Genomic DNA, 15,730 nt, shown 5'->3' with positions numbered 1-15,730 from the left:
AGACTTTGTCCTGGTTTTGTCATGGTCAGGTTATAGCAGTCAAGATGCTTGGCAAGAAGTGAGATGCTGTTTAGAAGATCTGACCATTGAGATACAGAGAGTTGCCCTACTCAGGGAATGGTATGTTTGTTCCAGGCCTGGTATACAACAGTTGTCTCTAGCTCAAGGTGGTTCAGTTTGCAGTAAATGTACTCTGCAAATCTCAGGCTGCAGATTCATGAAGATTATGTCTGCATGCCACTTACAGAAAGCTTGGGGCAGAAGCAATGCAAAGGGTGGGGCGCTTGGTGGGCAATTTAGTGGTCAGTGCTGTAGAAATTGCTCTTGCTTCCAAGACAAACACGTTGCCCCTTAGCTGAATGGCTACCACTCCGATCACAGCTTGCCTAGTTTACATTCATGACCAGGTGATTAACAGCAAACTTTGCCTGACTGGCTCAAATTCAGAAACCTCATTTGCTGGCACAAGGCCAACTAATATCCTCATCTTCATATAGCCCAAGAGCTCAGACAATGTTTTATTTCCAGCAGTAAATATAAAAAGAAGCAAATGTCACTGTGCAAAGTCACCAACAATTCCCGCACAGTAGGTGTGCTAGCTTATCATCTCCCATGTCCATAGCAGGTGTCTGAGTGATTCCCAAACCTTTATCTCTTAAAGGTCTGCAGTGGTCCCTGGACCACGAGATATTTGTCAAGTCTGTTGCAAGGTTCCCAGGTGTATTTTAGCCCTCTCAATGTGCACTGTTGAGTGAGAACCTCTTGGTAACCCTCCTCATCTCCTCCCCCAACCTCGGATACAACTGTAGCTTCTGTGCTTGGCCAAGTCGGACTGAAGAGCTTCTGTCAATTCTTCCCTTGAACCCTTTTATTCCCAGGAAGTTAGGTACACTTTACACTCCCTCTTTCATCTTGTCTAACTCCTGCCCTCCTTCCCTAGAGCTCATACCTCCACCCTCCTTGACTACCGTGGGCCCGACCTGCCTCCTCGTTCCTTCCTGAACGGTCTACTTCTTCCTCTGCTTTTCCTAGGTCTATCCTTTCCTCCTCCTTGCCTCTTCCACCACCAGTGGTTACCTCCTCCTTCTTATAACTACTTCCAGCTCCTGCAGGTTCCACCTTTTACTTACGATCACCTCCATCTCTTTTTGTTACCACCTACTCCTAATAGCCACCTCCACCTCCTTACAATTACCTCCACTTCTGTTAACACTGCCTCTTTATAATCACTTCCACCTCATGTTGGTACCACATCCTCCTTCTAATCAACACCACCTCCTGTAAACACCTCCTCCTTACAATCACCTTCACCTCCTGTTACCATCTCCCCTTTATAGTTCATCTCATCTCTTACTCTTCCAGCCCCTTCCAAACAAGGGATTTTGCTTGCATGCTTGCCTGTGTCAACTTTCAATTTTAGGGGTTGGCAAAAGTCTATATCTAGCCTGGCCACCATCTTGGAATCGTTTTCCCATTTCTATAAATGCCCTGGACTGCATGTGAAAGCTGTGTCTGCAGTGTGTGTTTTTGATTCTTGCTAATCTTCGCTCTGTCTCTTTAATACTTCAAATGGTAAGGTAAATACAGTGTGTCTATGAAATTGCAACATGGTGTCCTTACGCAGTGAATTCCCGGTCAGGAGACAATAGGGGTCATTACGAGTAAGCCGGTCCAGATATAAGGTGCCAGTAACAAGGTGTACAGGCACCTTTTCCGGACCGGCATACTATGCGTCTGCCGGTATGGGCAGTGAACTAACGCAGGCTTGACCTGCCGGTTGTTCAGGTCGCTTCCGGCAGTGAATTCACTGAATCACCAGCACCATTAACAGTGGTGCTGGTGATTCAGTGGTTCCTATCTAATGGAATCCTATGGGACTCCATGTTCATTGACCATTGCTCCGCCACCCATAATATCCAGGTAATACCGGGATATCGGGCAGCGGAAACGGTAAGCTGAGGTTGCCAGTAAGCCGTCAGTACTAACGATTAACAACCATGTTGTCTTCTTACATAGTGCTGATAGTGTGTGCATTAAGTATCCGGTATGACACTATTCCAGTCATCCCAGTGCTCCGATCCATACATTCCCCCCCACTGACAGCCCATATTACTTGATGCATTCAATACCATCGCAGACATAAGCAAACATTAAATGAACATCAGCCTTTTGCAGCACTTCACTTGCATAGAAGTCGCTGGACTTGAACCTATACCATCTATTTTCCATCCAGTGACAGCTAACATTCACTGGCACAACTAACATCACCATATACATCAGCATATACTAGGTGGACATCAGTGCTTCTTGGTACCAAGCATGTAGAGAAGTTGCAGGACTTAAAAACCTGCTCTTCCCTTTGCAAAGATCCTGAGCATGAGCAGATTTTAGATTGTAGCACTTCCACCTGGGTGCAGTACGTGTCACCGACAGTACTCCTCTGGGAGTACAGCCAACCACACTGCCTTAGCCACAAACAAATTGTCGCAGGACGTGGACCGCCAAAGACAAATGCATCGGACACAGCCATCAGGTAATAGCGCAGATGCATCTGGGCACTTCTACTAGGTTACGAAGCGGCTTCAGGCTCAGCTAACCTGATAAACACCAGGAGCTTAACTTATCTGTCCTTTCAGATCTCGGTCACACAGAGCACAAAGGCTTCCACACAATCACAGCCATCACGTCAGCGTTAGCTACGAGAAGCAAAGAAACGTCCGTCACGAGGGAACACATTTCCCTCGCCACCTTCTGCTGCCGCCACGCTTGAAGGTATGATAGAGGGATACAAGCCGGTATAGTTCCATCCCTTTACACTCAGTGAATCGCTAAGCCCCTCCTGATCATCTTGCCTATTTCCATGATTTTACAGCTTGTAGCAGCCACCCTACTAACAAAGCCAGCCCCTGAGCACGCTCCAACTTTAGAAACTCTTCCGGAGTCTGAGGCACTCGGTTAAGGATTGCTTCCCACCTGAGTAAGCACAGTACCTGCATTGGCTTCCCTCTGACCCCCAGCAAATGCACATTTTAGCTTTTTAATTCCACTCTTTTTTCTTTAATGTCCTTATGTTTCACTTAATTGGTGAAGGGAACATAGGATCACTTTATTTTCAAATGTTCCCTTTTGTGAACACATTTAATGCATGGGACATCTGTCCTCCCTATTAGGGTAATACAAAAGTTTCAGGTTCTATTGCTGCCTGACTCCCCCTTTTTTGTTCTCATCTTTTTCTCCTCAGGGGTTACCAGTCAAAATTCAGTTTTGGTCCTGAGGAAGCCGGGCATATCCACACAAGACAGCCGAAACATATAGCCTCGCATGCTTTGATTAATTCACGCATCATTTGGGCTGCGCTACTGTCAGATCTACATTAGCGCCCTATTAAGACTCCTGAACTGTTTAATCATATGTATGTGACAACCTGAGAAGCAAGACTCATTAGTTGTTAGATAGCGAGGCAAAATAACTGTAATCAGGGGCGTTGTTAGGGGGGGCTAAGGGGGCTATAGCCCCTGATCTTTTGGTTGTAGCTCAGGATACAATCTCAGGAGCTACAGCCAAAAGACCAGCTAGCCACCAGTCGCAACAGTTCCGACATCAGCGTAGCCCCGGGTCTTTTCCAGACCTAGCAACTCCCCTGACTGTAATGTTAATCGTCATTTTTTTGTTTTATTAACTGATTGACTATTTGCTTGGAATTGCATTCACTGACAGGTTTTCCTTTTCCGTAGTTTGCTTTTTGTTTCCTTGAAGTATCCATAGTACTTTTCCCCGGTCTTTCCTGGTACCAATATTCAGTATACATTTCTGTTCTTTGCACAAACTTCTATGTCTCAAAACATGTGAAAACGTTGTTTCTGTAGTGTATATAAATTGAATAAATGTATGGAAAGTGACAGATCTAAATATAAAGTATGACGTTTTCTGTCTAAATATATGCAGAATAGTCAAAAGTGCTCCCTGAAAGAGGTAGGATGGACACTTGTAAATAAACTTTGTTGACTGCTTGCATCGAGTTTTAAATCTAGTTATCTATCTCGCTAGACTAATACTTTCTGGTTTGCCTGTCAGGACATCTTTGTTACACTGCATTTATGTGTCCCTGATCCTTGACAGTAGGGGTTGGCCCTCACGTGCACCATAATACTTTCATACTAGGCTGAGTTCAGGGACCTTTAGACGTACATATCTCTTTCCACACTTAGGGTTTTATGTACACAAATTGATTTCCTGGCACCTTCCTATGAATTTTTCTGTTTTTCTGAGTTATATGGCAGAGAGTCCACATTAAGTTACAGTGACGCACAAATCTCAAATATCATTAAAGGTCCCTCCCTGTTTGACCAAACAGGTACAGAGAGTGTTAATCAGATATCCACAAACGCGGATGAATTGCTAAAACGTAAGAAGAAGGGCTTTAGAACAGAATTACACGGCCACTTTCAGGGAATATCTGAAAGCAAACATCATTCCCACAGGCCTAGTTGTGCACAAAGCATCAGGGCTATTCTTAGATGATGAGGTCTACAAAATTAACTTTAGCTATATCGCCACTAAACGTAGTAGAGATATAATGTTCTAACCATCTCTACACCACAGAGGATTGCGGTTACGCTGCAAAAAGAACTTGAGGCAGAGGAACTGAAGTTTAATTCCAACACAACAATAACGAATGCTAACGAGAAAATAAGGGAAATAGAAAAAAACAATTTGCAGACTTTAGGGCTACTACGTTGGCCAAAAAAATGAAGAAATTGAATAAGGATATTCAAGAATTCAAAGCAGAGAAAATGTATCCATCCTAGCTGCAAACTTCTTGGAACAAAGCAATATGGATATAACACAACACACCTCTACCAACAGGAGGAAGCCACAGAGGTGGGTTACCTTTTCAGACACCAGTAGCAGCTCAGCAGGAGACGATCAACATTCTTAAGTCTACCAGCAAACACAAAGAACAAGAGGACAGAGGCCTTTTTTTAGGCAGAGGCCATCAGAGAGTTTTCCGAGGAGACTTCTCCAACCCAGATTTCCTACAATGGGGAGGCAGGCGACGGCAGAGGTCTCGCAGGAGAATGTTCAATCACCAGAGATAGGGACTCTGTATACACTAGAAGATGACGAGGAGGGAGAGATTCCAGTATTTAACCTCTCAGGCATCAACTTCACGCCTCCACAAATAAACCTTCTGGAAAAGGGTCTTTCCTTTGTCCCCACTAATCGGACAGATTGGTTCACCAGAGAGGTAGAACTAAAATATATTTTTAGAAAATGAAGACTGAAATGTTTCTTCGTGGAACAAGAACCTCTAGAAACTAGAGAAGGCACGGGACTGCGTATTCTCTCTACTTTCATATTCTCTCTACTTTCACACCACTTGACAATCAAGTGGCAAAGGAAATTATCCTCTTTGAAAAGTGTGTACTGGGGAGCAAGAAGCACTGAAATTCGTCAAACAGAAAGTCACAAACAATCTGTCCAATAGTGAGAGAGACGCACTTGAAGAACTAATTACAGATCAAAGGATAGTCCTCAAACCAGCTGATAAAGGAGGAGGCATAGTTGTTTTCCTCAATGCTCAGTATAATCAGATGGTGATGGACTTATTGAATGATGAGGGGAGCTACCAGTTGCTACATAGGGAGTTGAGATGTATGCAGGCTTACAGGGTTGCAACTAGCTCTGTAGCCTTTTTTCCTAGACAGTCTAAATGTTTCTGTGGTTCAGTCTTACTTTTTCTTGGAGCATGGTTGTGGTCTTTTTTCAAACAGTAGATGACTTCATGTGTCTGCGCTGTTCCCCAACGTCCTTTACTCCTAGATTCAATACGTTTCCTCCTGCTTATATTACCACAGACTTTCTCCTATTAGTAAAGATAGCCTTCATATATCATCGGTGCCCTTCACATTTGACAAAATGTATTCTAATGACATTCTTTAAACAATTTCTCTGCGAAGATCAATGAAGGATTTTTAGTAATCCTTTTAGTAGTCCTTAAAGTTTTTAATCTTCATGTACAATGCCGTCATTTCAACTTACCAATACAAAGTTTCCTTTCAGATCTGTCAACTCTGCTCTTCTCTCTTCACCCTGCCAATGCTCTAAACTGACTCTTTCTTTTTTAAAAACAAATCATCGGTTTAAAGAGTTGCGAACATTGACCTTTGCAATATTCCGTGCTCTCATTCTGTTGAACAAGGCAATAACTGGCTTTCAATTACACCCTGTCACTGCTTGCGAATGATGGATGTATTGAGCTGCAGCGATTCTTAATCGTTTTTTTTTGTCATGAGAACTTTTACATGAGGTTATTTGACATGGAATATAAATTACGCAGTCAGGTGTTTCTTGGTTAGTGTATTTAAAACGGACATAAGAAAGTTTGTCGTTTAGGGTCAGTTCAATATTGAATTAAGTAACTACTGAATTCTTGGTCTGCAAGATCGAACTGATTTTTCACGCCAATAAAAAGTTTGTGTGAATGATCTACTGATGAATGCATTGGGTTATCCATCTTGGTTGGGTGTCATCCTATATATGTTCCCCTTCCTATTGTACCAAGTTGTGTTGGACACCCAGTGAATCCATGCCATATCGTCACATGCTTCCACTATCCTTATGATTCTGGCTGTTAGATGCTTTCTGCGGTGGTTTGTGTATCTCACAGGTTGCCTGTCATTTCAGGAAATGGAATTTCCTCATATGCCGACAACCCCACTTCGGTTGGTGATGACATTATGACTTGCTTGGACGAGGCGACAAAAATCATCCCAGAAAATCAGCAAAAGGAGACTCCTGTCCTTCTTGGAGCCACAGCAGGAATGAGGCTGCTCAGGTATTTTGTTTTCTTCAAGCATTTTAAAAGATCCCTGACAGATGGCAACCCTTAACAGTGCACAGGACCAATATCATCCAAACATAACACAAGCTACAGGGTGGAAACAGGACCACAGCCAGTACCAGAAGGAGATGTGATGCATGAATCAAGCATGAATACATACATGGGCAGGCAACCAGCAGCTCTCCAGATATTTTGAACTACTGCTCCCATGATCTCCCATTATTGACTGTACTGCCTGGTGCTGATGGGACTTGTAGACTAAAATATTTGGGAATCTGCAGATTGACCAAGCAGGATATGGAAACCAATTAGGGGATGCCAATTCTTCTCCCCATGTTCTGACCATTGTCCTGTGATATTGTTTTCTACCTCGTGCATTTGTGTGCCCTGGTGCCTGCGGGGTCCGGCGCGTTACCCATTTATAAATAAAAAATAAATAATAAAACAGCCATTGCCCGGTAGAGGCACAGTTGGAAAGTGGTGCATTCATTTCTGGTGGACTGGGCAGGAGGAACGGATGTGGAATGTAATTTCCTGCCAACATGTGCTGTACAATCCTACTGTCATATTGAAAGCATGGCAGCTGCTAAAAGTGCCAGTACTCGACATTTAAAAGTATAAAAATACTGAGGAGGAATACCTTGCAATCCCTTAAAGGTAAGGAATTCCTGCTACAAACTACCATACTGCTCTTTTAAAAGTGAGGAGTAACACTGAGAAGTGTGGACTCTGCCACATTAGTAGTATAGTAGTTCCATAGACAAATTGACATTGAAACCCATTTCCTGTATTTTAAACAAATATTTCAGCAAGCAGGCACATTAAACTCTCGCCTGGATTGAAACCTGCATATCAAACCTAGTTCTTTTCATCAAGTGCTCTGACTGAAATATATTTTGCAGCAGGCTGGTGCCCCAGAAAGGCCAGTACGATATTGTCAGTGTTTGCAACATATTTGCCTTACTTGTGAATAGCTCTGCCCCCATGCCACTGGAAAATCGAAGGTCTGACCTATATGGAAATCAGGAAATTGAAAAATAGGCTGTTGCTTTCAAAGGCTGGTAGCTCTCGGAAAATAAGGTAAAGGTTTACAACATTTCTCCAACACTGGATCGTTCATAGATTCACATGCTGTTGAACATCCCCCATCGTAAGGCTGGGAATTCGAGGAAAGATCCAATGCTAGAGAACTGATGATGATAACATGAACAGTACCTCACTGAGACCACTACGCCAAAATCGGGCCTACAGACATACAACCGTATCACACTGCCACCACTGTTCATCAACATTGCCCATGACAAGGGAGGTGAAGTTCAAACATTGTTCCCATTCAGTCCTTCGGCTGTCTGCTGAAAATGTCCACAAATGTAATTACAGGGTGTTTACATGTACAACAACACGTGTTGGAAGTGTAAACACTGGCCCAATAAAGGCATTTATGTCAGTCCTGCTAAGAAATGCTGGCTCTGTGGCATTAAGCATAGCCTTGCTTGATGAAGCATGTTGTTACTGACTCACATAATGACCTTGCTAAACAAGTAACAGATCTGTACTACTAGCTATATTAAGAAACATGGATACTCTGCCATTTGTGGTTTAGTTGTTTTTCAAGTGCTAGATGTTGAATGACTAACCAACCAAAGATCAGTACACTGCATGCCCAAACAATCTTGCCCTCTCTGCTGAGAGTACCAACAAGTGCCAGTACTCACTATAGATAACTGCTTGCCGGCAGACTCCCATCAAACCTCCACACATCCAAACCTTCACGTAATGAATGCTGTTCTGAAACAAAGTGATAGTAGAGTATGACACCTTCCCATATAAAAACATTACTCAACTTAGTGTCCTAAGCAATGTCACATTGCACACAAGCTGGGGTGGCTTACAGGGCAATATGGTGAAGTGGGAAGGGTCTGACAGGCAGGCATGCGTGTGCCAATTGTGTGAGCCAATTTGGCTAGTTTGGGCCTCTTCCGGGTTTGGGCAGAGCAGCAAAAATTAAGCAGTAATGCTATTTCTGCCGCATTACCGCTCAGCCCAATCCGGAGTTTCGGCGGAAAGTACAAAGTTTACCTCCAACTTTTTGCTGGAGGTCAAACTCACCACTTTCCGCCCATTTTTGGCACTATTAGCGTGGCGCTAATACCGCTGGCGGTAATAGCGCTGTTACTTCCCCATAGAGTCCCATGGACTCTTCAAAAAATGACAGCGTTACCACAACTTGGGATCCGGCGCTAATAGCGCCAAACCAAGTTGCAGTAACGCTATTTGCATTGGCAGTATCCCGGCGGATTTGCCGCCGGGATACCACCAAGGTTGTGATGAGGCCCATAGTCTGCAGTGCAACTAGTAATTTTGATCAATGTAATTGGCCCAACAAGATTTAAAATGTGCCATATGCCACTAGGTTGCCTATAAATGTGCCCATATGGATCATGTTTGTTTGGTTCATGGGCCTTTTTGTCCCAGCCCAGCTTTGATTCCAGCACCTGCAGAAAAAGCATCCAACTTCACTATGTTCATTACAAGTGGCAATAACTAATAAAAGGGGGAATTAACATTGTAACCCCAGCCCTTTTTGCGAAATACAAGTCTCACTCATGAGACTAAAGAACACAAATAAAAAATGATGACGTTACAAGTGCTGTGCTGGAAATTTTAACAGAAAATTGAGATTTGCACGGGACTCAAGACACCTAATAAAAACGTCTAGGTCGAGCACTGAATCTACTGTCCTTTTCCATTCCCCAGAAGCAGGTAAAGAACACCAAACAGGTTTCAGGGATTGCCTCCTTCACCAGTGAGGTGGGTGCTCTGGACCTTATCTATCACCTGCTTCTGTCAGGGTACCTGAGCGTTGATCTTTATCTTGTACACAGATGTAGAAATTGTGACCTAGGGACCTTTTCCAGACCTTGCTGTCAATAATAAACTTACTTGAAGAATTATGGAGGTGCTACAGCACCCCTAGTGCCCCTACTTCCAGCGCCACTGGTACATAGTTTTGCTGAGCCTAGTATGTAAAACGGAAGAAGACGGCCCTACAGCTAAATTACCTTTTTGGTCATTTTCTACAATTGCAAACCTGCCACCGTGTAAAGTCTCCAAAGAAGGGACAAAGGAACATGTCAATGGGACATACGATTTGTGGGGGCTGTTGACGTTTTGCTTTGAGGGTTGTCATTACAGAGGGTTCCATGTCATTTCAACAAACTAAATTACTGCAATGTAATGTACTTCCCTGAAATTACTTTGAAAATATACTTTGTATTTTTTGGGGGGTCGGGGGTGTCTGTCAACCCCCCCTTCCCTTTCACTACCACAATCACCCCAAACCACTCCCCACCCCTTTCACCTCCTACCCCACAAATACTTATTAAATTCGAAGTATTTTCGTAGGAATTTCCATGAAGTAAATTACATCGAAGTAATTTACTTTGTGGAAACAACGGGAAACCTCACAGAAATAGAAACCATATCCACGTATAAACAAGTGTCCATCAGCCAAATTCCAGTGAGTAAAGCATATCAACGAGAAGAACAACCAATTAGATAAATGCATAATTCATTACATATACATCAAAATTCACATAGTTAAAATAACATGACCTCTAACATTCCATAAAGTGAGTGCAGTTCTCCACCTTAGTACCTAAGATAAACAAAATATGTGAGATGTCCTTAAAAAGTCTTCCGAATCAATACAACCTAAATTGAAATTTAGAATGATTCCCCCATTTGTCCCCATAGTTAAGTTACATAACAAATAAGATTGACATCATCACCATCAAGGAACACATTCCACAAACTAGAGAGATCCATGCAACCTGTAGGAAGGCCATATGCTTTAATGAAGCACCACATATTGGCATAGAGGGCCACACACTCTATCAACAAATGTTGGTAGGTCTCCATAACCATTGTGCCACATAGTCTACAACCTCAAGGGCACAGCTGTTCCCTTTGGGTACCACTAGATGAGCCCTACATACACGCCAAATTGAATTTGATCTGCATATACTGCCCTACAATAAAGTTATAAGGGTGAGCATACTAATAATCCTTGCTTCCAACTTTAAGCTTGTGGTAGGATACATATTCCCTCTGGATCTATCTGCCAATGATTGCTCAGAATCAATTTGTTGCAGTGCTTTTTTTATCCAACTGCCTAAGCTTTGAATAGCGATAGTTAGATAAGGAAATCTTATGATGTACCTTATAATTATGATTATAATTATAATTGGTGTATAGTGTGATTAGTTAAGCAGGGCTTTTAAACAGTGCCCTTCACTGTTGTGTATGTATGAGCCTGCCAGCCCAAATCTCAGATCCATATGTTAATACTGGTCTTACATTCAATGTATACAACTCAATTAAGCAACTCAAGGAACATTCAGCATGTGTCCAGGGAAACCCTCTTAATCACTTCAGTGATCTGTTTAAGTGTCAAAGACCAGGTCAAAGATTTGCCCAAAATGGTGCCTAGATAGTCATAGGTGGTAGTTTGATCAATGGTCAAAGGCCCTGGTTTCATTTCAGCTTTACTCCTCTGCTTCTTGCTACCCAATTTAAAGGCCATTGCTTTAGTCTTATTGATGTTTAAACCATTTTCAACCAAGTAAGACTGTAGGTTATCCAGGGTACACAGACACTGAAGGCCTCCCAAATGTAAGATCAAATCTATGTGATCACTGCACCGCCCTTAACTGCGCCAACGAAAATCTCAACGCCAATTACGGCGAAGCGCAATGATCTTATAGATCACTTTTGCCAACATGCTCTGCAGTACTCCAACCCTCAGCCCCCACCCCACTTACTTGTACTGTGGCACACTTCTGTGTGCGCCGCCGACTGTCCTGTACTCCTGCAGCATCAGTTTGTCCCACTTATGTGGGGCAGTGCTGACGCTGCTGGGTCCTTTTCTTAATTTTTTTTATTCTTTCCTATCCCCTCCTTACCGTAATGTTAAGCGGGGGACACCCCTGTAACCCTGACTCCCGTTACTGTGACCAAGGAGAGCGGCGGACACCCCCGCAACTCCTGCTCCACTTCGGTGCAGTAATGGGAGTCAGCATTTTATAAAATGCCGACAGCGCAGTAAAAGTGCAGTTAGAATCTTAGTGTCGCAGTGATGGCCCGGTTCCGTAAGATCCAAGATACGAAGTCATCAGCATAGCTGAACAAAGCGTTCTTAGACGGACCTAACCTCGGAGGTAACATGCCACAATGGTCGAAGTAAGAGGGCAAATCACTTAGATATAAATTAAAGAGTAATGGGGCTAGTGTGCACCCCTGCTTCAGTCATACATACGTATTGATGTCCTCAGTGGTCACCCCTCCATCAGTGATTCTCACCTTCTTTTTTGTAGCAAAGTAGAGTGCCACAATTATTTTTAGAAGACCTAATGGAATGCCCCTGTTAAGCAATTTTTTTCAGAACCGTTCATGGCAAACTGAGTGAAATGCAACTTTAATCCCCAAACACTGCATAGGTAAAAGCACCCTGAACGTGCCAGGTATAGTCAATAGTATCTAGCAAAGCCAGTAAATTCGTGACAGTGCCTGCCCCTTTGCAAAAGCCAGTCTTAAAAGCTGGAAGAATTCTTGCATCAGTCGCCCAGTTAGTAAGCTCCAACAATAGTATTCTGGCGAAGATCTTTGCTGGCACTTGCAACATCGCTAGCAATCTGTAGTTATTGGTTTCCTTATTTGAGCCTTTTTTGTGAACCAGGACGATTATGCTTTTGTTCCATGAAGTCGGTAGAATGCCCTCTGTGGAAATGCTTACAAATAATCGATGAAGCAAAATTCCCCACCATATAGGATTTAATTTCAGCAGGGCATTGCTTAACCCACCGGATCCAGGGGCTCTCGAGGAATTTAGGGAAGCAATCATCTTGCTTATATCCCCTGCACTTCGTTTATACTGCCAGTGCTCCTTTTTGAGATCCATATTGAAAGTGTCTGAAGGGATACAACCTATGTTTCTATCTATATCAGCTTCCCACTCTTGCTTGCTTACATTCGCTGCAAGATAAGAAAGTAGAACCTTTGCATTCACTAATTGACAACATTTTCTATAAATATTGGCTAGTATAGCCCTAGTTAATTCAAGCCATTTATGTAACCTATGCGCTTTCTTGTACAAATCTGAGCCAAGCAGTGTAAGACTTGTTATGCTCTTTGATTGCTGCTCCAAGAGGGATATGTCTACTTGCACCTGCTACAATTCTCCTCAAATCTTTTCATCCCTGATGCATTTGTCAAATGAGCCTGTGCCCGACTGGTAGCTACACTTAATGCTATTATGGGAAGTCTTTAGCGGGCCATAATATGAGATAGAGTAGCAGGATAGTTGGACTGTATAAAGGTACACAACGTAGTCGCACTCTCCCTGCAGCCTCCAGATACACCTACAAGTGGCAAAAATCGATGACGCCCACACAGACAGATGTTCCACCGCTCCCGTACTAACCGCAGTAGTTACCACACATGGATAGAAAATAGCTTCTAGTATTTGATTGACTTTGTTCAAGGTGAAATCATTCCACTTTAACCTGTTTTTGCGCCCATTAACAGTTAGGAGCCCCACGGTGTCAGGTTATAAAACGGGGGGTTCTAACTCAAGGACAAGTAGCACAGGAAAGTGGTCACTCTCCTCACAAGGCAACACATACAAATCTGCATTTTGATAATACACCCCACTCAGGGATCACAATAACATAGTCAATAAGGGAGGCAGAGTTACTGGATATTCTGGTAAATGTAGAAGGACAGTCATGCCCATACTCCCATTGAGCATGTATAGTTCCATGGTGCATAATGAATAAGCCCACTCTTGACCCTTTTTATCAAAGTTGGCCTGTTTGATTAGAACTTTGCATCGTTTCAGCAATGTGTATGTTCGGAGGAATCTTTGCATTAAAGTCACCTAAGAAAAATACCCAGCAAGACTGACCATGCTTGTCAATTAGTGCCTGCACTAAGGAGTCGACTTTGAGCCAGAAGGGTAATAGATGCTTATAATAAAACAATTGAGACGTTTTTCCCCAGGTATGACACAATGGGCCTCATTACGACCCTGGCTGTACGGAGTGAACGGCGCCGTAAAAGGTGCCGGCTCCGTTCACTCTGTACCGCCGCATTACGAGTTCCCCTCGTGGGACACGCTAAGCACGCCTGGGAAAACCAGGCGTGCTTACCGGGTCCCGCGAGGGGAAGAGGGAGCAAACAATGGGCCATCTCGTAACGGCCCGTTGTTTGCTCCCTCTCCGATTCCCATTCAGCCCTAGGAGGGCTGAAATGGGAATGGGGAAGGACCGTGCCCGGGTCCTCGGAGGGAGGAATTACCGGGCCTTCCGAACTCGGAATGTCCCGGTAAGTCCTCATTCCGAGGACCCGGACACCGATGCGATTTCGGCAGCAGCCATGCTGCCTATAGCAGGATGGTTACCACCGAACTCGTAATGAGGGCCAATATGTATTCAGATTCCACCTTGAGCTCAAGCACATCGATAAAAGTACTACAGCTTACTAAAAGGCAGTTCTACAGCTCATTAAAAGGCCAGTACTACAGCTTATTAAAAGACCAGCAACATCCACGGGACCTTTAGAGGCTGCCTTCTGAATGGTAATTCTATTTCCAAGAACAATGTTATCTGTCAGTCCCGGTTCCTGCAAATTATACAATTACTGCGAACCCCAAAATGTCAATCTTTTTTTTAACATATGACCCTCTTTACCCCCCATGTATATGTGGGGGGATGGGTATAGTATTTAATACAGGTCAAAGGGTATAGAGGGGTCTCCCCGCATATATATGGGGTGAAAAGGGGGTCGATATAAAAATAAAAGTGAACATTTAAGAGGGTCACAGTAATCACATAGAAAAAGACTTGATTTAATGGAAGAATACATGGCGTTGTTATAAGCCACCTCGGCTGTGTCCAGATACTCTGCCCAATTCGACTGTATTGCGTTGTCATAGCAATGAAGTTACTGCTCCAAGGTCTGGTTGGTAGCCTTTGTTTGTCCATTACTCTGTGGATGGTACCCAGAATTCAAGGCTCACTGGATTCCCAGTAGTCGACACATTGCTGACCAAAAGCGCAAAAGGAATTGTGAGCCACGGTCAGAGATGATCTTCTCTGGAAGACTGTGCAGTCTGTATACTTCGTATAGAAACACATGCGCCATACGTGTTGCCATAGGGATGGAGGGCAATGGGATGAAATGTGCCATCTTCGTGAAGCAATGACCACCATGATACAAGTATGGCTGCAGGACACAGGTAAGTCTACGATGAAATCTTTGGCGATGGTGTGCCAGGGGTATGCAAGCTTTTGGTGGGTTGTAGGAGCCCTACAGGATGATGCCTACTGGTCTTGACTTGGGCATATACCGGACACTGCTGTACCTATTCTTGCACGTGTTGCCACAGACCAGGCTGCCAGAATTGACGGGACAGCAGTTCCTTGGTCATTTGTACTCCCCTGTGACCAGCTATCTTGAAGTCATGTAACCCGGACAAAAGATAGTTGCATTGATCAGCTGTTGCGATGAACAGGTGATTTTCCCGCAAACAAAGCCCGTCCTTCCTCCTTATCTATGGATCTAGCAGAAGTTCAGCGAGTTCGGTGAAGAGGTGGTATCTTTCCCGATTTGTTGTGGGAATGGAAGAACGATACACAGGAAGTGCTTGTCTGCGAACACCGGCTCATTTACGGTAGTGTCACTTGAAACGTGATCAAACAAACGAGAAAGAATGTCCGTCTTTAGGTTCTGTGCTCCCGGGATGTAAGTAATGGTATAGTCATATTGGGAAAAGAAGAAAGCCCAACGGGACTGACAGCTGTTGCATTGCAGGGACCGTAGATACTG

General features: G+C 43.7%; 1 protein-coding gene across 1 annotated transcript in view; it reads left to right on the top strand.

The window, feature by feature from the left end:
- The window catches only part of LOC138471917 (ectonucleoside triphosphate diphosphohydrolase 8-like), a 487,786-nt gene that overhangs the window by 300,113 nt on the left and 171,943 nt on the right, over positions 1-15,730 (top strand). Inside the window, exon 5 of the mRNA XM_069609787.1 lies at positions 6,688-6,838. Within this exon, the coding sequence (XP_069465888.1) occupies positions 6,688-6,838 (151 nt within the window). The remainder of the gene's footprint in view (positions 1-6,687; positions 6,839-15,730) is intronic.

Source organism: Ambystoma mexicanum, chromosome 8 (genome assembly GCF_040938575.1).
Source record: "Ambystoma mexicanum isolate Mex_15411 chromosome 8, UKY_AmexF1_1, whole genome shotgun sequence".
Classification (NCBI taxonomy): domain Eukaryota; kingdom Metazoa; phylum Chordata; class Amphibia; order Caudata; family Ambystomatidae; genus Ambystoma; species Ambystoma mexicanum.
The sequence above is the reverse complement of the archived record's forward strand: the minus strand, read 5'-3'. Positions and strand labels throughout refer to the sequence as shown.